Below are 21971 nucleotides of genomic sequence, written 5' to 3'. Positions count from 1 at the left end.
CAATTCCGTAAGTTCAATAACATTTTAGGCTTTTAAATTTTATGGTTTCCCTTTTTCTTAGAAACATTGTTGTTTAGTATGATTGGTCAGAATACGGGAATCAATTTCTTATTCTAAAAATGCTGGGCTTGCTTATAAGAAAATGTTAAGGTCCGTGTGGATGTCCACCGCATAAATGCGCTTTTTTACCGAATTGTTAAAAGCATGTAACTGTAAAATTAACATAAGGTTTTAGTTTTTCTCTCAAATTATGTCTGTATAAATCTTTCCCAAAAAAAAAAAAAACATTTTTTTTAAAATTATTAAATTATTTATAATTGGATAACTTTGTTTCATGTTGGCGCACGCAAAATTAGTATCTCGAAATAGAAAGGAACAAGTTAATCTCTTCTCATAGATCTCCTCTCAGTCCCAGAGAAAGCAAAAACAAGAAGAAACTCAAGCGTGAAGAAGCAGCATCTTGATCTAGTTGGCTTCACAACGGCAATCCGAAATCCAAATCGTGAGAGAGGCACGATTACAGTCACTTTGACTCCAAATTTGCCGCCAACAACAGTAACTTTGACTTTTCTTTCTTTCTTTCTTTCTTTTTTTTTTTTTAAAAAAAATATGTTGTTGTGATACAGTCACTTCCAGAAGAAATTCAAATGCGTACAATAATGTAGGTGACGTCGTTTAACGATTCATCAAGAAAAGGACAGACATATTTATGGTTTGAATTTGTTCCAGAAGACTTATCATTTATGTAGGTGTGTAGGATCCAAATACGAAGCAAATCAACGAGATGTTTGTTACAAGTCCGCGTTGGATCACCATCACCAATTAGCCTACTTTCACACGATCGAGTTATTACATAATTGATTTTATTTATTTTATTCCGTGCCGTGGTCTGTTTCGAAATGGCACTGGTGGTATCAACATGATTTGTTCAACTGGACTCAAAACTCAACTCTGGTTTCAGTTGGCATTCAAAGACAAGCCACGCTAGTAAAATCTCTCAAACAAAAAGCAATTTCCTCCTCCTCCTCCTTTCATCCGGTGGGCAATTTCCTCCTTTGTTGGTTTCTTCTTACAATTTCCTCCTTCTATGCGAGTGAAAAAAGTTATAATGATGTTTTGTATCTATCTTAATTTTTATTCATAATAACTTTTTGTTCGTCTGGATCTTCATTTGTGACGATTTCATAGTATTTTCGTTGTCTCTCCTCTAGATCCAAAGTGTACATATTTCAGATTTTTTTTTTTTTAAAAAAAAAAATCCTTATTGTACATAAATTTTGCAGCATTTTTGTTGCAATACGAGGTGGTAAGACCGATTAATATGTTAAAAAGGGAGCTGGCTAAGTTACAGATTCTGTAACATACAGATCCAACTTAGCCAGCTCCTGATTGGTTAGCTAGCTACCAAACAAAAACAATTGCATGCTTTTTCTCCATATGCAGGACAGGTGTGGTGCATGCATTGGGTGCGTATGTTACAGAATCTGTAAGGTAGACAGGTCCTGTTAAAAAGAGTTGAGTGGTGCTGAACAGAGTTCAAATTCATTATGTACACACACACACACACGCACACACGAGATGAAGATATATTTTCTGTTGATACTTTGAGTACATCAATTTCTCTCATGTATTGTATCGTTTGCTTGTGTTGAATGAAACTTATATTATCTCTTTCAAAAAAACGCTTCAACTCGACTTCCGTAATGATATTTGCCTTTTACACACTCACGCTCCAATGTCTCGGAGTCTACAGGATTCGGTACCAAACAAAAACGGATAATGTTCAAATAATTTTGAATTTGGGATACTTTTCTTATTATTCCTAATAATGCGGGGGAAAGTAAAAGAAATCAATCAGTGGCGATCATTTTGATTAGATTAATGGTTGGAGAAATATTAAAGTCAGATTTTGACTCTTATTTATTAAATGTTGAGGAGTTACAAAAATAAAAGATTTTTACGAATGAAAATAAGGAAATTGGTCAAGTACGTGTTGTCGTGTACGTTATTGTGTGTGATGAGTTACATGTTATCTTATCATTATCTAAATTTTTAAATATACTTAGTAATTAAGTGACACATGACCTGTCGATAATATGTGATGGCTTAATTAGATTCTAGGAAATAATTATTTGTTTTTAAACTATACTAAATAACTTAACTAAAGTGACTTGGGTGAGATGGATGGAATAAATGGTACAACATAAAGCAAACAATTACGGTATCTACACGTGCCCCATTTCGTCTAATTCTTTAGTTAATTTATTTGAACTGTTTAATTTTTAATTTTTTAATTTTTGAAACGATGAGGGAAATAATAATAAAAGTAATAAAGTTGTGGGCAAATAATTATGAAATGCTGCAAGAAAAAGCTGCGCCATTGTTGTATTTGGCATCAATCATTTAAAAGCCTGTAATAATTTTGTTGGACAGCGCATGCATTGCGATTTGCGAATCCTTCTTCTCAATTAGACAGTTTAAAACTTTCAAATTTTTAATTCGTATGAAGGTTAGTTTAATCTGGCTACTAATTGAAAGTTGATTACATTTTATGATGATGACTGGTAAGTTCTGTCGACCCAGCTAAATAGAATAAATTAAAATAAATGGTGTAAAATGATTAATAATGGCTACTACTAAAAGATTGAGCAGTAGGATTGGTGAGTTTGGAATCTTAGCAATTGATAATGGGGGAGAAGATAGGGGTATGGCCACAATTCAAAGATTTGAGCAAAAGTCACAATGGACGGTTGGAATACCAAATTGAATTAAAAATAAAATTGTCCCGACGCAGTGGTGAATCCAATGCCATGGGCGCTGCCCTGATGGGCTAGTAGATAACTTTAGCCCTTTGTTAAAGGCAACTTCATTGGCTACAAATAATTTCCAAATGGCGGACGTTGAATAATTTTGTTTAAAATAGGGAGAGAAAATCTGAATTCAAACTATTTTACAAGATCCAATACTACAAAATCTTCCTCGAAGCAGATTTTGTTAATTAAAAAATAAAATAAATCAAAGATTCACTAATATTTAGTCAGATGTATATAACGATGTTAATCAATTTAGTGCTGAAGAATTAATCAATTACTCAATAATATTTAAAGCATATTTAGGCTCTGTTTGATATAGTTTTTTAAATAGAGATTTTACCTAAAAAAGTTTAGTTGTTTGGTTGTCAATAAGAACTTTTATTACAAATTTATGAAATTATTTCAATAGACAAACTTTTTAAAGTTATATCATGAAAAAAATAAAATAAAATTGTTAAATAAATAGATGACATTTTAGATATTTTGACATTAAAAAAATAGTTTTTCAACCTCTATTCCCAAAAGTCCAAAATTTGAGTTTTTACTAGTAGAGGTAAAATAGCTTATTTAAGTTTTAAAAGCTCTTTTAGAAAAACAACCAAACAATAACAAAAATTATGATAAGAGCTCATGAGATTAAATAAGCATTTATACTCCTTAAATAAACTAATTTACCTCTACTAGCAAAAGCCCAAAATTTAAGCTTTTGGGTGTAGAGGTTAGAGAACTTTTCCAAAAAATATATAATATAAAAAATATCACACGTTTTAATGGTTCAAGAGTGTTTTTTTTATTGACAACCAAACACTCAATGACTTTTTGTCCAAAAGCTCTATTGATATAAGCTCTATTTAATAAGTTGTACCAAACGGAGCCTTAGTATAACTTATGTAATAGTAAAAAATACTTATTTAATCTTATAAGTCTTTTTAAAAAGTTTTTTAGTCTTATTTAGTTGTATTTTGAGTGGAGCTTATGAGAATTAAATAAGTTATTTTTTCTCTATTTAAAAAAAAAACTCAAAATTTAAACACTTGGGAGTAGAGATTGTGGAGTTTTTCAAAAAATTAGATTCTCTAAAATGCCGTTTATTTATTTCACAAAATCACGATCTTGTTTCAATGCTTTTATTATATAACTTTAAAAACTTTATCTATTAAAATAATTTTATAATTTCTAATAAAATCTCTCATTAACAGCCAAATAAATAAAATATTTTTAGTAAAACTCTATGTGCAAAAACTCTACTTAAACGAAGTTATTTTTTAAAAAGTTATACTGGAAGGAGCTTTGTTCAAATTTTAAAATTCATCACAATGTTTAATTATCATTTTAGATAGAATAAATCAAAAATTCAATAATATTTATTAGAACTGGGAATTTATTGGATTGATTTAAGCGCAATGCGATCATTTTTTTTACCTGAAAAATAAAATAACTTATAAATCAAGGATCAAATCCATGTTTATCCAAACTTTGGAGAGAGAATATATATGTTGACTTTACAAGAGGAATGTGAGATCTCAAGTCGAATATAAATTATGAGGAAATCGAGTGGTGTCATTTTACATTCCCTTTGATCACGGGTGGACTTAAGATTTTTCATTACTTTTGGATTAAATTATAAATTTATTGTTTATATCTAAGTGAATGTTAATACATATAAGGGAGTAAATTAATATCAAATTTACCCCTAAAATAATAATTTTCTTAATATTTGTATCTTCTTTAATTATTTGCACCCACCATGTTCTCTTCATCCATAATTGGAAAAAGAAGCATCGCACTCAAGGAAGCTTTTCTTTTGACCAAACTAAGCTTTAAAGACCTTGATTAACTCTGCAAATTGAGTTTGATTAATGAGGGAGAATTTGAGAGCTGCAAAATTAATGTCCGGTGGGTGCGGGAATGTGTGAAGTTTGAGTTGAAAGAGCAAGAGTGGTTTCTTCATGCGCTTAAATTGTACGACTGAGTTGAAAACATATATAAAATTAACTGTTAACAAGAGTAATTATAAGCCACATATTTCAAATTTATTTAGGTTCGATAATTCAAATGGCACAATTGATTTCGTGCATGAAATAAATTCTGCTGGTGGACGTCATTTTAATAAAACAGCCACTAAAAATTCGATAAGAATTTAGGATAAAATTGTACTTGTAGTAAAAGAATTATGATATGAGATGTTATTACCAAAACGTGGTGTGGAATAAGATCATCTCCTCATCTGAGCTCTACTGAACTCTTAAAATCTTCTATCATGTGTCTTTTAGTGGTAATATATGAGTAAAATTTAACTTCTTTTATTTTTTTATTTATTAATAACCAATCAGCAATTGAGTTATTTGCTGAGGATATAATCAGATAATGAGATAATCTTGATCCTTATCAATAACATTTGGGTTTCACATTTTTTTATTTTCTCTATTGAAAAAAATGGTTATTTTTTAATAACACAGATTACAGGTCTAGAGTTCCAATTCAAAAAACAAATTACTCATATATAAAAATATTGAGCTTTGCGAGTTCCTATCTGATAAGAGTGCCTTGACCATAATCTAGTAGCAATCGCCAGATCGGATCACTTATAACCGTTTATCTGGGATTGGAGACAAAGTATAAATCATAATCTTTTTTCATAAAGCATAAAAATTCAGGGGATCTAAATATTATTATCGCATAAAATAAAATTAAATTAAAAAAAAAAATTCTTTGAGTCGGGATGGATATAGCGGCTGTTTTCATTTGTTCCCTCAAACGCCATTTAAGTAAACCCGTTAAATCGTTAGTGTCTTTCGGACATCATATTTTTTTTTCTATCAACACCAACTTAATTTCATTAAAAAAAAACTTCATTCAGTATATATATATATTTAAAAAAAAAAAAAAACTGCAGTAATTTTTTATAACGCTTTCTGACCACTAGGCCTTGTAGCCCACTGGTAAGGAGATTACGATTTTTTTTTATAATATTAATAGAAATATATTACGAGGGGTGATATTTGACATTCTAATTTATATTACCAACTCTCACTTTTCAATCAATTCATTTACTTTCAAAATAACTCTTATTATAAATTTAAAAAATAATTAACTGTAAGTTTTTGCCCTCTTTCATATGCTCTCTGAATATCATAATTAGACAAGTCTACCATTGCCACCATTATGTATCTCACACAAAGGAAGATAAAGACGTTTACGTATCTTCAACTCGCAATGAAAGTTTTGGACTTCCAAATATTAATAAAGCACTAGAAATCATGTGAGCCACCAAAGATGCAAAAAAAAAAAATGGTGGAATAATGCAGGATAAAGGACAGCCCCACAGAGATCTTCCAAATAGCCCAAGGTCGGAAAGACAGTGCGAGCCAAACAAACAATTTACAGACACGAAAAGAAAGTTTAGCTGGAGAACAAGCTTCGAAAATATCAGAGCCCATGAACATCAATCAAGAAGAAAGTGAGAATATGCTTAAAGCAAGAGACAACTTTCCATCTTTAGAAGGTTGCCAAACAATAAAATTCCTTGCAGGTTCCATAGACAAGACCATATCCAATTGATTTCACGTGCATGGTCCAGAAATGCATTAGCAAAAGAAGTGGGAAATTGGGAATGGAGTGATAGACCTTTTATCATTGACAAGCCGAGGGAAGAGAGAGAGGGTGCAGAGACAAAACAAACAAATAAAAATAACATTCATCGTTAATAAGGATGTTTTTGAAAATAAATGGGATAAAATGAAAAATGGAAGCTAGTGAGATAAATTGAGGGATCAAATACAACCACTCATAGATTTTTAAGTTATTGTTCGGTACTTCTCTAGAATGTATTACAAGTGCATGTATCCATAATCTCATAAATTTCAAACTACATGTATATCAATGAATTGTAAAGAACTTGAAAGAAAAAAAGAAAGAATCCGAACAAACAATCATTCTTTAAAATTTCTCTCTCATTCATTACCGGTGAAAAGAAAGCTCTTTTGTATATTTGATAATAATCAATGAGTTTGTTAGATAAGCGAAGAACAAAGGGACAGCTTTGACCATCAGTTGCCTTTCTGAAGCCTAGATTTCATTTTGCTTCATTTTATGTTGAGCTTGAAAGTCGAAAATTATCGGAGGCATAGCTGTCTATTAATATAATAAGAGATGTGGAATTCTCGCCTAATTTACATTTTTGAACGTCATCAACATGCAATATGATGTCGAAAATATGGAAAGGGTTTTAAGAGAGCAATAAAGGAGTGCCATTACTAGGCCCAACCAGTTCAGAAGAGACCAAGATAACACTTTTAATTTCCATTTTTCAAGGTGAAAAATAAAAAAGGGGTAAAACAAAACTTGTGGGAGAAATGAGAGAGACGTAGTGTCGTTTACTGATTTATCTTTGGAAGTAACGATACTTGAAATTTATGTTTTTTCTTACTAACAAGAGTAGAAGCTCTCATTTTTATAAAATAAATTCTATAATACAAACCGTACAGAAACTAAACACAAGTTTTAGTACTCGTGTTCTTTTTTAATTATGATTGCTCTTTTATTATTATTATTTGTAAAATTTTACCAAGTCTTTTCTTGTCAGTGGAAACCGGGCGGGTAGTGGCATGCATCATTGTTTGCTTTCCTACTCCCCAAGTTTTGTAATCAAAAGATGAAGTGGCAGCCAATGTGCAAATGGGTCCATTTACTTGTACGAAATACTAAAAGCCAGTTATTGGGGGGGGGGGGGGGGGGGGGGGGTGGTTTAATTATCATTAATTCCACCAGCTAAACTGCTTACGATAAGAATCAGCTCACTAACAGCTCACTAATACTAACATAAACGAAAACGATTGGAATTCAATCGTTATCACAATCAATCCCACAATGCTTAACTAGAAACGCCAGCCAGGACCCATTAATTTCACATTCTGATAATTGATAAAGACGTACGTCTTTACATAAAATTATATCAATTCAACCACTTACGATCAAAGTCAAGTCGTCAGCCCGTGACACACGTTATGCTACCGTGAAAGAGCAAAGCAAAATAGTCCACAAATTTGGAAAATAAAAATCTCAGGCGATGCCGTGAAGAAAGGGTTTTGGCATTACTGAGAAATTAATAAAGATGATATTGAATTGAAAATATCATATGCGAAAAAAAAAATATATATATATATATAAATGAACGTATAGCTTAAGTAACAACCGTTGCCTTTGCCTTTGCCGAGTCATCAACTTATTCTGATAATTAATCACTCACTTTGTCTTTTTCTTTAATATTATGTTAGAATTAAAACCTTTCTGAAAGTTAAGTGTATTTTTAGAAATCGCTTTCTGCTCTTTCTCCTGGAATATCGATCTTCTCCTATATAATATATACTTTTTAAACGAGAAATATTCTGGCCGCAAATTAAAACAATCCGGGAACATATCTGAGATATTATTTCACTCATTCACTGTGATTGATTAGGAAGCATACGGGAAATTGATGACCTCACTAACTAATACTCATTTTATGCCACATCATAGCTTTCTACGAGACAACTTATTTATTTACTTAAAATATGACACAGATGATAAAAATTTTCAAAATGCAATTATAATTAGATCTCGATACTATGACTCAAGATATACAATTTCAACTTAATGAAGGGCCACTCCGCACACACACAGAGACATACACGTATATAGGCTTGTGGAACATGGATGAACGGAAATTAATGGAACAATGCCATGATCATAAATTACGATAGTCATCGGCGGATTCATCATTTCAGATTTTCTCCAATGTTAATTTCTTCCACGTTTATCATGACATTATTATATGGAGAGGGAATTAAAGAGTCAAAACAAGCACTCTTCTTCAATATTAAACCCTAAAGACTGTCCATGCGATCATAATTTTGGGACCCAAAAAGAAAGAAAAATCCCACAAGAAAACAAACACAGCGACCATTTGTATTCTGCATGCATATGAATTAAGAAGATATAGATAGAGCATATCATCATATTATTCATTCACTGTGATTAGCTTAGCTTGATACCTCATCCAAAAGCTTGTATCTTCTTACCTTGTTCCTAAAAAATGGTCTTCTGACGGGGGTCACTGTATTATTACTATTACTATTATTATTGTTGTTGTTGTTTGCCATCTCTTCTGACTTTTTTCTCTTAATAAGATTCTTCTCCTCTAAAGCTCCATTTGTTATGATCCTTTTTCGGGTCCTCGGCGTCGGCGTCGGAGGCGGCGGCAATCTCTCTGGTGATCTTTGTTTCTCGATGGGTTTATTGTTGGGCTGTTGCAGCTTCAAATTAATGCTTCTTTGGCTTTTCATAAGTAGTACTCTATTATTATTATTATTATTATTATTATTACTGCTGTCATGATTCTTTTTCTTGTTCTTGACGTTCTTGCTATCATCTCCTTCTCGGCCATTGATTTTGTTTGATGAAGAAGAATTGGATGAATTCTGTGACTTATCTTTTTCATCCCTTTGGCTCAGGCACCAGTTGCAAACCTGGTACGATTCAGCTTTCGGATACAGATTGCTGCAATATCTGAAAATAAAAGAATTGAAGCGCAATCAATTAAATGGATTAAACACACACAACCCACACACACACACACACACATGCAGAAACAAAAACTTTACAGAAGAGATTGATTGGTAGCAAGTAATGAATGAAAAATTAATTACCTGTGTTGGGATCTGAATTGGCAAACTTTGCACCGAAAAAGCTCATTGGAAACGCCATAATCACCGCACATGCAACACTCGGCGGGGCAGCTTGCTTGTGATTGTGAATCTTTTGCTGATGTTGCCGCAATAATATTACTGTTAGCTTCTTTGTTTGTTGTCATGCTGTGTTCATTTGTATGAAAGATAGAATATGAGAGGGAGAGAAGAAAAGAGAGAGAAATGGCAGTATATATATAATAGCGCAGCAGCCCCGACGGCCACACAGCCCGAAGAAAATAAAGGAAAATAAAATAAACCCATCTATTTATATCGAAGTAGATATACACATAATGCGGTTTAATTTAATTTAAGTTGAGGTGGATATCATTTTCTCTGTCGCGTGCGTGAAAAGACAATTGTATTAATATCAAGCTGTTTTGTTTGCCTAGAAAGGAATTCATAATTGAGGTTAGCTCGGTGTGGGCCGGTAAATACGTATTCTTTATCTGTTTGTTCGAAGATATTTTATTCAATATACATATTTATATTATTTTAGAAAAGAGAGTAGATGATGATAGATATAAATATAGAATAGAAGACGGAAGGAAATTTATCGAATATGGAAAAATATAAACAAAATGGGCCAGACACAAATTGGAGATTCGGTGTATAAGCTAAACGGGATTGGTTTGGATGCCACATCACGCAAAGAATCATATCATGAATGAATCAATCGTGTGATGTGAATGTGTGATCATGATCATCATGATCATCGATTGGGATCAATTTTTTTTTTCCTTTTTTGTCCCTCTCTTTGTACATGTATTCGTACTAAATTATGCACTAGGTACATCAAATCAAATCGCAATCAAATGATGCCTTAGCAGCTTTACTAACATTCATGGCGGTAATTAGTATTTTTCTTGTAATCTTGGGACAATATTTCGTATTATTGACCTTTTCTTTTGCTTGTTACCGTTCATTGTGGGTGCCTTTTTCTCTTTTGCCAGGGAAGAAAGCATATTACCATGCTGTCGTTGCACTGTGGTTGGTCAACCTCTTATTATATTCCTATGCTGTCGTTACAAATTAGCTTAAAAAATAAATAAATTGATACAAGAGTCATATGTTAGATTCTACTAAAGATGTGAGACTGGCTTCTCGTGTAATTCGGTTCCTCAAAGGTGTGGATTATTATATTTACTTGTTTTATTTATATTTATTTAATGCCATATTGATATTCTGACGTGTGGAACGGGGAATTTATAGAGCATTCTAGATGTTTGAAAAATAAAAAAAAACAGAAGATACCTTCGTTTAATGGGTCCTTTTTTTCTTTTTCTTTTTTTGTTTTTTGATAAATGGCATAAAATACAAAGTCTGATGCAAGCCAAAACTGTTTTTGTTAGATACAATGACACGATTAAGATTTCTTAAAATGGGAAATTGAGATAGGAATCAAAGACCTGGAATGGAAAAAAAAAAAAAAGAGGAGATTAAAGGGAACACGCCTACGCCTAGGCTTAGGCCTAGCTAGCACGTTTTGAGTTGGATGCTCAGTTATAAGCGTGTTCATGGAATTTTGCTTTAATCTCTTTCTTTATACAATAATAGATGATTGATAGATGTCACGATCACAATCAACTGGACCACACTTATTTAACAGCGTACGTGCACAACGTGCGTTGCCTGCATGCATCACAATTTCACAACGGAGGCTTATGTTTCATCAACTTCACGTTGAGGCTGACTGGCTGAGGAGGAGGACCCATCCCTGAGCCTGCCTGAGTCTAAGCCTGGTCCCCTCCAATTATTTTACTTGCAGTTTTCTCCTGAGAAACAAACTCAAATTCCACCGCCCGTCTCTCTTCTCCAAAATTCTACATACACGCTCCTTTATTTTCTTTTTTGATTATTTGTGTACGATATATATTCATATAACCTAGTGAACAACCCATTAGAATTAGAGAATTCGTACTCTCAAGAAATTTAATATTGTTCTCACATAAAAAGAAAAAAAAAATTCACCTATAGTTGCAGATTTCTTAATAATATATAATCGAGGGGATGCAGGCCACACAAGAAAGCCAATGAGATGAATCACAGATACACGGACTGCTTCCATTCAAACATTCTATGCGGGATTTACACTTATTGTAAGTAATAACTAAAACTTTTCAGTGCAAAATTGTGCAACAGATTATTTAACCCTCATATTAAATATAAAGAGTTTCAACCGACCGTGTCATTCCGCTTGTCCATTTCAATGATTTTTTTAATATGTCGAAAAATTACGACCACAGATCAGCAACGCAGTCCCAATTTGATTATGAAGGTCCACTATAGAGTTTCAACCGACAGTGTCATCCTACTTGTTCGTTTCAATAATTCTTTAAGGCCGAAAATTTAAAAACTAAGCGACGCATGTCCAATTTGACTAACATTTTTAGTCGAAATCACAACACAATGGCCTACGTTTATTATATGGCCATTTCCTACTCCAACCTTCTGTATTAAAAACATCAATTGGATCCCGCATTACATGTTCTTTGCGGCAACTTTCAATTTTAACGCCCGTCAGCATTAGTTTCAAAATGGTCAGCGTTGATGAGTGATGAATTCAGGTTAACTAAAATATGCTGGAGCTTCTCTATGTTAATGGAAATTTCAAGAAATTGAAAGCAACACCACAAATGGGAAATGAACTAAAGATGAGATTTAACAAGAAACAATTAAATGATGCGACAGGTGAAGAAACTAACATGTATACTCAAAAAATAAATAAATAATTTTAACAATATATATAAATAAATCAAATGCTTTTATAAAAAAATTAAAAAAAAAAAGTAAGCAAAAGTAGGAAAGTTTAATTTAATGGTGATAAGAGGCTAAGGCTGCGGTTTGCTTTATTCAATTTACAACTAATTTTGGTGGAACCCAGAGGCTTTTTACATGGTCAAGTAACATCCAACGGCCAAGATTATTTTATTTGCCTGTACCTCCCTTCCTGACTTTTCTCAATTCTCATAGCCAGTGAGGTGAGGCCTGTAACGGACAAGAGGGTTAAAAAAATTCTTAGAAATAGTCTATTTTTAAGAAGAAACTTGACTCATCCAGAAGCAGCTATCAGCCAACAGTTCACACCTATTGATTATTGACACGTTATATGTATCACAACCAAAGCTTCAGCTTACAACAGTAAGATTGTAATACGATAACAATCAACACTATTATCTGTTAGATTATGAGTTTCCAACAGGGCACATTCTAGCAAAGATTTATCTTCTTGTCATATTATTTGAAACCCATAAACTAATTTATCACTGGGAATGTCAATATAAATAAATTTGAGTTACCTGTACACCTCTATGTGAACCATGCACTTGATTAATTAGCTCTGAGCACACTCAAATGGACGCAGAGACCCTTCAGAAAACTCATGCATGTGAAACCGCTCCAGAAGTTCATAGGACCTGAAAAATAATAATATATCCTTGCAGATGAGCGCTGACTAACTTCTTGCATATGTCATGTCGCAATACCAGTATTCACTAGATAAGGCCACCTCACCAGATTTAATGTATTTGATACAGTGTGCAAAAAATAAAAATAAGAATAAAAACCATATACCCCGAATAAAAATATAGCGATTATGAGTCAAAACAATCATATTAGATGTATAAAAAGTATATTCACAAGTCTTACAAGCTGTGTTCACGATTACGGGATAATTTCCTTTGATTGCTTTCCATGGCTTCCAATACATCTGCTGTATCCGGTCCTGCTGCTCCTCCAGAAACAATTGATGGAACAGAAGCACTTGGAGTCCATATCTAAACCAAGCATAGTGAAAGTTACAATAACTGTAATGCAGCACTTGAATCTAATCCCTCTCAACACACTCACCTTTATTGTGCTATCAATGCCACTGGTTGCCACCACACAATCAAAGGGATGACACTGCACGCAGTTCACAACTGTAGAGGGACAAGAAGAGATCTTAATTGCTTAAGATGAGAATTGAAAAATACAGCAGCAACCCACACTCTTCCTTACTGGAAATAACATTACCAGCTTCATCTCCAAGGAGCATTTTAATCAGTCTACCTGTTTGCTTTTCCCAAATAAACCATCTACCATCATCACTCCCACTAGCTATATAATCACCTATAAATTAATAATAAGATGTCTCATTATCACTGTGATCTAATGTCAAGCAAACAAGAAATATTAAGAGAAAGTCACTGATCTAAATGTCAAGCAAACAAGAAATATTAAGAGAAAGTTACCTCTTTGACCAAGAAAACTAGCTTGCTTAATGTCAGTCCCAACATTACAATGGCCAACGTATCTTTGCTTCATGTCAATAACTGTCTCAGGCTGCAATAAAGCAAAAGGATAGCATAATTGGTAAAAGGAAGATGATTGAATGAAAAGGAGTACCCAATATAGATGAAATAGTAAAATTCCAATTTTGTGAAAACCAAGACCATATTTCTGTGCTTGTTGATTGATATAGATAGTATTATTCAAAAAAATCAAACAAGGCAATGTAAGAAAGACACTGTATTATTGCCACAATAGGACAACCCAGCTGGTCCGGCTTCTTGTAGTGATGCAAGAGGTCAAGGGGATTGACCCCATTCACACCAACCTTGGAGAGGGATTAGTTTTATTTGGGGTGGGATGGTGTGAGGTCCATGGTAAGTTGAGGTTTACAATAGTTTGAAAGGTATTTTCAAGATTGTCATTTCACAAGGGGAGTAATCCGATAAATAAGGAAAATTGTACTACACTATTTGATTAACTACTTTTCTATACCATTTCATTGTTTGATCTCTCTTTCCTTCACTGATATTTTGCGTCAAGATAAACAATCAAACAGGCAGTATATATTTTCATTGAGAATGGCAAGCCAATAGGTCCCTCATCCAAAAAGGCCAGAGCAATGAGTAGCATGATCAAAAATATCTAAAACTGTCAAATATGTTATCTAATATTGGAGGACCAGAAGCTAGTTTGAGAATCTCCATCATTGTAATGTTCAGATATGTCTAATTTGGGTTAACTTCAGATTACCGCCCATGAATTGACTATCTTTCAAATAGCCCCCTTTACTTTTAAAAACCTCAATTTATCCCCCATTTTTGTTAAGAAGATCAAAAACAATTCATCAACCTACCCCCCTTTTTCCCTTACCTTTTGAATAAAAGCAGGGATAATTTGAGGTTTTCAAAAGTAAGAAAAGATTTGAAGATAGTCAATTCATGGGTGGTAATCCGAAATTTACCCTTTCAATTAAAACATGAATACGAACCTGATAAGGAATCCTATCATTTTGTGAGGAAGACGAAGGCGATCCAGAGGAACCATTTGCATCGACAGTTTCTCTAGCTGAATCACCTCTTCGGTGGATTCTCACATTCAAACTTCCATGCAGAAAATTGGCTTCTACGTCACGCCCTTCATCACCTGGTACAGATGTACGAAAATCCACCTCCACCTCCTCATCATAGTCAGAATCTTCCCTTTCAGATCTTGGACCATCTTGTGAAGCATCGCTATTAGCCTCTGACCGGTAGATTATATCACTCAGTGAAAGTACTCTTCCAGTTCGAGGTTCGGACCTTGCTCCTCCATCATTTGCCTTATTATTTTTCTCTGTTTCGGCTATTTATGAAACAATACAATTACATTAATAAAATAGCTAAAATCTGCAGGATAAAAAAGTCCATACAAGCCTTTAGCCACTAATTTTACATTTACCAAGCAACATTTAATCACATATTAAGCCATTCACTTTAAATGCTGAGCAAATAGGTAACTGGATGATCTCGAAACAAAAGGTATTAAAACCAAAAATAAATCAAGTGAAACTCTATATATATATATAAGGGGTACAGTCAATAGGTGTTCTCTAGACCTCAGGTCATGAGAAATGAAACAATCTCTCCCGCTCCAATGAGATATTGAGATGTACTCAGTAAATTTTGTGACAAGAATATCTGTAAATGATTAGGCTTAGTTGGATTATACCATCACTATAGTGCAAGTGCTAACAAAAACCTTCTACCATCCATTGCAGTAGATCTACAGTAGCTTGCTTTCAATTATCTGAGGGTTGAAATAATCAAAATGGATTCCGACATCCGATCTTTGCAACAATACAACAATAATAATGCCACATATCTTGAAATATATTCCAAAAGATTTATCCCAATGAGGTGACACTCATCACGTGGATTATGAAAAAGTACAATAAACTATTTACCCTTCACCTAAAACTAAAAATCAGACTAACAAATATCCTAGAAGCAGGACTAAAACACAATTGGTTGGTAACACAAATGCATTGCACATCCATGCTTCCCTAAAAGTGGAACGGTCTCCCCAATAGCTTCTCATTCAAGTATTAATTGACGAGCACTTTTATATTTATATCTTATACAAAAAGGTACTCAAATATTATAAGACATTCAACACACATCCAATCACCAATTGACCTTTGTCAGGCAAGGATATTACAAGTGACATAAAAAGTTAAAAATAATTCAAAATTGAGATGAAATACCACCATAACATTACTGGACAAAAAGTGACACACAAAATACTTCATAGAATATCTTTAAATGCAGCCATTATTAATAGACACATATACCAAAGTAGAATAACTTCAGCTCCTCCATGAACATACCACCATGAAAGTAACAGTCAAATGATAGGAAACTCTAGTACGAAGAACACAAAAATGGTACACAACAATGAGTAGACACAAACCTGCAGCAATATGCTTCTTTATATTTTCGACCTTTTCTGCCATCACAGAATTGGATGGGTCCAGACATTGGGCGGCTATGGCAAAATCTAAAGCTTCCTTATATTTGCAAAGCTGCAGAAAACTAACAGTTAGGAAGTGACAATAGTGAGTAAAAGAAATATAGCGAAAGTTTCAGTACCTTCAACTTTGCATGCCGAGTTAATGAGATATAATGGATCATCTTCAATTCTTAATAAAAGAAAGAGTTTAGATGAAATATTCTAAAATATCTAATTCTTGGATAAAGGTTACATACTGCTTCAGTACTCTTTACAAAGTTCTCCCAGAAAACAGATAAAATGAAAAATTCAAAAATAAATCCAAATAAAACCCATTCAACTGTTTTGCGCTAATGCTTGATGTTGCTGTTTTTGCATGGGATTATATTTATACCGTAAAATGTTGTCTAATAGATCTATTGTGAATCTGGTGGTGGAGCTCTACTCCATCTCACTTCTTTTATAATAATAAAAGTTCTTCTTATCAGAAAAACAAAAAGAAAATATTAAAGAATTACTCTATAGTTGATAGTTTAAACTCTAAAGGCATCATGGTATTTAAGCTAAAAAAATTTACCTTGAAAAAATTGTAGCCAGTACAATCATTAAAAAGGGAACAGCAAACCACTGAGGCCTATGCAAGACAATATGATATGCTCTTGATAATATAGAATGCCAACAATGCAGATACCAACAGCCTTTGTTCAGTATCAACTAAAAAACCAACCAGAACTAGAATGATTTAACTTACCTGCTCTAGAGCTTCAGACATGTAGAGGTGAGCTCTAAAGGAAGAACTGTCAATCCGCCGAGCATTGTAACAATCTCTTATGGCCATTTGGGCATCATTTTTCCACTTGCGCTGTAAAATAAAGGTAAATGACTAATAAGAAACTTATTTCATATGAAGGAAAGATAAATCTCAACATCTAACATAAAACAGTTTCCGAGTAACCTTAAGCAACAAGGCGGCACGTATGCAAAGACATTCATGCCTCAGCATGGGTCCAATGCCACTGAGATGCCCCTCCAAAACTTCATTGCATGCCTCAATTCCATAATAAGGATGTTTCCCCTCTTCCAATGAATTTCTAGCAATTTCAACTAACATTCTGCACTTTCCAAGCTGTAACAACAACGATGGACTAGCTCAGCATATGAGAAAGAGAAATTACATGCATGAATAATCCCAAAGATTACCCAAATCTACACTGCTACGTTACCCAAAAATTAAAAAAATAAATAAATAAATAAACAAGAACAAGAACAAGAACAAAAGGTAAGCAAAGATTCCCACCCCTGTGGCCACTTCCCCCCTGACACGAATATTGGTTTGGAGAAAATCATGTATTGGTGGCTGCAATTCTAACCCATTGAGTGTTGGTGTAAAGCTCATAATTTTTGAAGCGTCTCCTACAGTATATCGCATGGCACGCCCACCAGCTGCAAAATAAAGTAGAAAACTATGAGTATATCCAAACAAGTTTACACAACACCCAAATGTTACCCACTCCTGAAGAACCAAAGAAATAGCTTCACTGTGTGGCAAGCTTAAACGTTCGTTGAGATAAAGTATTCAACTGATAAAATACCCACCCTTGACAACAGGAAATGGTTCCTTTTGCAACCTACCAGCCTAATCACACTTAAGGTGATTCCCTGAACTTTACAAAGAGAGAACCATAGATTTACAGGTACTTAGATTGACACAAAGATCAACCAACAGCTATCAGTATTGACATGCATACAATAGAAGCAAAAGCTGCAGCCAGATTAAACATACCATGATTTACATCCATTAGATATACATGCTCTCCACTATAACTAAGGAGAACCTCTTCGCCATTGGGACTAAATGTAACATGAGTCAGGTGCAAGCTTGAGCGTCCCTAAAAGAAGAGGAAAGAACACAACCAACATTATAAAACAACATTAAAGAATAGATAAGTATTGTAGAACTTTTTAGAACATGAAATCTATATGAAATAGTACAAAAAATACAGATTATTTACGCATCGCATAAAGTGCCCAAAAAACATGTTTTAAAATATCATGAAATTAAACCGCACAACTTTCAAAACAAGTTTCAATCTGCTTCCCTGAAAAATCTCGTACAAGAATAGATAACATTTGCAATTTCCAACCAAAAAGGACATGAGATTATGACTGATAAAAGAACTAATAAAGCAGTAAGGAAGTCAACAGAGAAGCATTAAACTAACATGTTCAGAAAGATGCATAGGGCAGAAATAGTTAACACAAGGTGGTGGTGACATCCTTTTCTGACAGGAAGTTAGTGGAGGCAGCATCCTTCTATCATACAGACGAGCAAATGCATCACTGAAAAGATTTGCGATGAGAAGTTAGAGGAAAAAGGAATACAAAGTAAGCACAAACAAACAAATGCATATAGTATTAGCCATGTACCTTCCACCAACCAGGAGTAAATGAGGCCTCGTAGAACTGATATCACAAGATTTTAGAGAAAGAGTTTGTTTAGGGGGATCAGCTAGCGACCTCTTTGCTCCACACCGTAAATCAAGCTGAATTGGGGAAAAAGAAAAAGAAAAATGATGCAGGAGGACTAGATTAAAATTATGAAAGGAAAAAAAAAGGGCCTGCCAAGAGATAACGAATACAAAAAGATCATTACATTAACCAAACCGCCAAATCATTTCAAAATTAAAAAAAAATCTTCAATGCCAACCAGGCAAATAACCTTTAATGTAAATTAAACTACCGTTGAAAAGCATATAGAATGTGCATAGATGTGATGCCATTTGATTTCAACATGAACAAATATATCAGCAACTATTACTCACTAGAATATTACGACATTCTTGATGAGAAGATCCGGCAGGAGGACAAGAAGAACCCTGTCGAAAATCATGCTGCCTCAAAGTCCCGTCTTCACTTGCACTCCAGACCACATGTGGATTTCCAACTTCAACCTGCCTCAAAGCAGGTAAAAACAATGAGAGGCAAACGTAAGACAACACACTTTGATATCTAATCTATATACATATTCAGATACTTATGTTGTAAGATCTTACAGCTAACTTTTTTACTCTTCTGGTATGACACTGATACAGTGCCGATGGAGTAATAGCATTATCATCAAGTCCTCTCCCACTAAAGCGAGACAGATTAAATAACCGGACCTACGAAAAGATCATTAAGTGCAGCTTAACAATAACATTTAACTAGGTTCACAAATAACATCCACTGCCAAAAAAATAAAAATAAAAATAATCAAAACATTACTTCTGCATCTCCAGCTCCAGAGACAACAAGCTCATCCGAAGTTTCAGGGACAAATTTAGTACAGAATACGTTTGCAGAATGCCCGGTATCTATGGAATGCAAAAGTTTTCTACTAGAATAGCTCCAAACATTGATCTGCAGATAATAATTAAATAATCAACTATGCTTCAAAACTTCATATTTCCTTCTTGGAGCTACATTTCGATTCTTTTCAATGCTATCTAATATCTGAAATGAACTTTAAAATCCACATGACAAGTACAGGAATCCCTTACACGTGTGTCGTCTGATCCAGATATCAAAAGAGAGCCTTTGGAGTTCCAAGAAATGGCATTCACACAACCCTGATGCCCCTGTTCAGAGATTAAAAAGAACTTAAGCTAATTAATTAAGAAGGAATGGAGTACCCCAAAAAAATATAAAATAAGAAATAAAAAAAGGAAAGAAAAAACAAAGAATGTATTAGAGGATTCATGCTAACAAAACCTAAAACCAAAACAAACCTCCAATTCTCTTTCTTGAGAAAGCCTCCGTACCAAAGACGAGTGCATTTGCAAACTGTGATTGACATCCTACATAAACAGCAAAAAATATTCTCCAAGTCAAGTTACATCTAGAATGAAGAAAAATATTACCATGAAACTCATTAGAGATTAATGAGAGAGGCAAGCACTCACTCCTTAAGCAAAATATTGGAATGGCATTATCTTTTGCCTAGCCAAACACATCATGTTTGATAAGAAGCATGCAATTCATAATAAGTTCACCATTAAAAGAAAAAGCAAAAAACAAAAGCATAATAGAAGACAACGGAGCGAGAAAATCTGCAGGCAGATAAAAGATGGATGGATTTATAGATTCAGTTCAAAGGTATCTCCAGCACCAAACCAACATTCCTCAGGCATGAAGATATCATTTACCTTTTCATGCTTCTTTCTCTTTCTAAGCTTATTTATTCTACTTGCAAAGCACATTTCGTATAAAAATCTACTAAAAGATTCATAATAAGAAAACATAATGCAACCGCCTAACATGACACAGTGTTAATGGAATTACAAAGGTAACAGCTGGGAAATTGCACTCTCAACTCTATCATATGCAGAATATTTCTTCTGTAACAACTAACAAGACTGTCATCAGAGTTAGCAAAGCACCAAATCCTAGCTTTCATGTATTATTCAAACACCTTATCCAATTTATCATTTCATTCATAGAATGGTTCCAGCTTGGATGATCTCTACTTCATTTCACATGCCACCAATTTTCTGGTTTCGAACTGATTATCAACAAAATTAAGGTTCGCAATCGGATGTTTAAGTTTGATTTGCACTTCGCCAACCATCAATATAAGCCAATCATAACTGTTCATTTCAAGGACCAGCATCAAATTCATCTTCACTTAACTAACCTATAAAGACTTGATTGAACAATCCTCAAATTAGAAGCCTGAACAAATTTAAGCAAAATCTAACCAGAAGGCATACAAAAAAAGGTATAAATTAAGTTAAAGTAATAATAATAAAAATAAATTAAATTTTGAATTAAAACTAAAAATAAGAACAATGATCAGAGAAAATGAAAATTACGGGGCGAGTGTCGGTGTGTCTGGTGTCAAGCATATCATAAATACTGCCATCGTGAAAAGGAAAATTCTCCATTTTCAGGAAACGACGTGAATTCGATTGAATGCTGTACGTAACGCCTCGGCTTTGCACTATAGCTTATATCATATATACTATGCTTTCGCTTTTGACGCCATGATGCGCTATGTTTATGTTCTTGTTTCGTGAGCTCTAGACTCAAAGCCCTTTGATTCTACTTCTACACTTCTCCACGCACAACAATTTTTAATTTTTTTAACAAATAAGTGGGAGCGACGAGGCTGCGGACTCACTTGTACGGTTTATACCGTTGCGTGGATTTAACGCCGCTTGATTTGATGAAATGCGTTTGTCAAGCGCTACGCGCCGGTGCCAATTTGTTGTTACAGTGGTCTGTGAAAGCACCGGATGCATGCTGTTTGCGAACTTGGACCATTGGGCTTAGTCTATTACTTATTGAGGCATATCAGATAAACAACAGGCGCATTTAGTGGTGGCCTCCGCAGCCTTTGCAGAGAACAAAACTAGCCCACTTCCTGTGAAGGCCAAGTTCGTTCCTCCTACTTTTATTGATTTTTTTTTTAATAATTGAATCGTACGCAATATGCCAACATGCATACCAATGGAACAGAACTGAAGAGGATTTTAATTCGGTGGTCAGTTGAGCTTTAAGCTAATCTTTTTATAATATTTATCGTCGTGAGTTATAAATTAATAAAATTCTGGTTAACTCATTATCTTATCCAAAATATTTAAGAACTTGCTATTAGGAATGATTTATTGGGTTTCTAGGAGGGACTTGGAGGATA

The 21971-nt window shown here is 33.9% G+C and overlaps 2 protein-coding genes across 6 annotated transcripts; both read right to left on the bottom strand.

Annotated features, from left to right (window-relative positions):
- Positions 1–8737: 8737 nt before the first annotated feature.
- Positions 8738–9795, bottom strand: LOC102607127 (uncharacterized). Its single transcript, XM_006472451.4, has 2 exons — positions 9500–9795; positions 8738–9359 (listed from the first exon to the last, which is right to left on the bottom strand). The coding sequence occupies exons 1-2, from the start codon at positions 9661–9663 to the stop codon at positions 8834–8836; spliced, it is 690 nt and encodes a 229-aa protein (XP_006472514.3). The 5' UTR covers positions 9664–9795; the 3' UTR covers positions 8738–8833.
- A 2435-nt stretch (positions 9796–12230) lies between these two features.
- LOC102631340 (protein ALTERED SEED GERMINATION 2) lies at positions 12231–21569 on the bottom strand. Of its 5 annotated transcripts, none has more exons than XM_025095863.2 (20): positions 21148–21569; positions 20065–20133; positions 19837–19914; positions 19562–19696; positions 19351–19458; positions 19120–19248; positions 18725–18840; positions 18520–18637; positions 18081–18186; positions 17595–17740; positions 17253–17423; positions 17049–17159; positions 16259–16370; positions 14799–15151; positions 13771–13861; positions 13538–13648; positions 13388–13458; positions 13187–13314; positions 12838–12954; positions 12231–12625 (listed from the first exon to the last, which is right to left on the bottom strand). In XM_025095863.2, exons 1-19 carry the CDS (start codon positions 21217–21219, stop codon positions 12873–12875), a joined length of 2307 nt encoding a protein of 768 aa, XP_024951631.2. In that variant the 5' UTR covers positions 21220–21569; the 3' UTR covers positions 12231–12625; positions 12838–12872. The 5 variants fall into 5 exon arrangements, with proteins under 5 accessions (XP_024951631.2, XP_024951630.2, XP_006472511.2 ...); XM_025095862.2 differs by having other exon boundaries at positions 12231–12526; positions 21148–21568; XM_006472448.4 differs by having other exon boundaries at positions 12231–12526; positions 13553–13648; positions 21148–21562.
- Positions 21570–21971: the final 402 nt, after the last annotated feature.

The sequence above is a fragment of the Citrus sinensis genome, chromosome 5, assembly GCF_022201045.2.
Source record: "Citrus sinensis cultivar Valencia sweet orange chromosome 5, DVS_A1.0, whole genome shotgun sequence".
In the NCBI taxonomy this organism is placed as follows: domain Eukaryota; kingdom Viridiplantae; phylum Streptophyta; class Magnoliopsida; order Sapindales; family Rutaceae; genus Citrus; species Citrus sinensis.
Note: the sequence above shows the minus strand (reverse complement) of the source record. Positions and strands in the feature narration are given on the sequence as shown.

What these genes read in the sequence shown, in the direction of transcription:
- LOC102631340 (XM_025095863.2), bottom strand. Translation starts at nt 21,219, where the DNA reads ATGGAGAATTTTCCTTTTCACGATGGCAGTATTTATGATATGCTTGAC. An exon ending in CTATGCATCTTTCTGAACAT is followed by an intron (nt 18,187 to 18,519) that starts GTTAGTTTAATG and finishes CTCTTCTTTTAG; the next exon opens with GGACGCTCAAGCTTGCACCT. An exon ending in TCTAATGGATGTAAATCATG is followed by an intron (nt 17,741 to 18,080) that starts GTATGTTTAATC and finishes TTTATTTTGCAG; the next exon opens with CTGGTGGGCGTGCCATGCGA.
- LOC102607127 (XM_006472451.4), bottom strand. Translation starts at nt 9,663, where the DNA reads ATGACAACAAACAAAGAAGCTAACAGTAATATTATTGCGGCAACATCA. An exon ending in CAATTCAGATCCCAACACAG is followed by an intron (nt 9,360 to 9,499) that starts GTAATTAATTTT and finishes TTTTATTTTCAG; the next exon opens with ATATTGCAGCAATCTGTATC.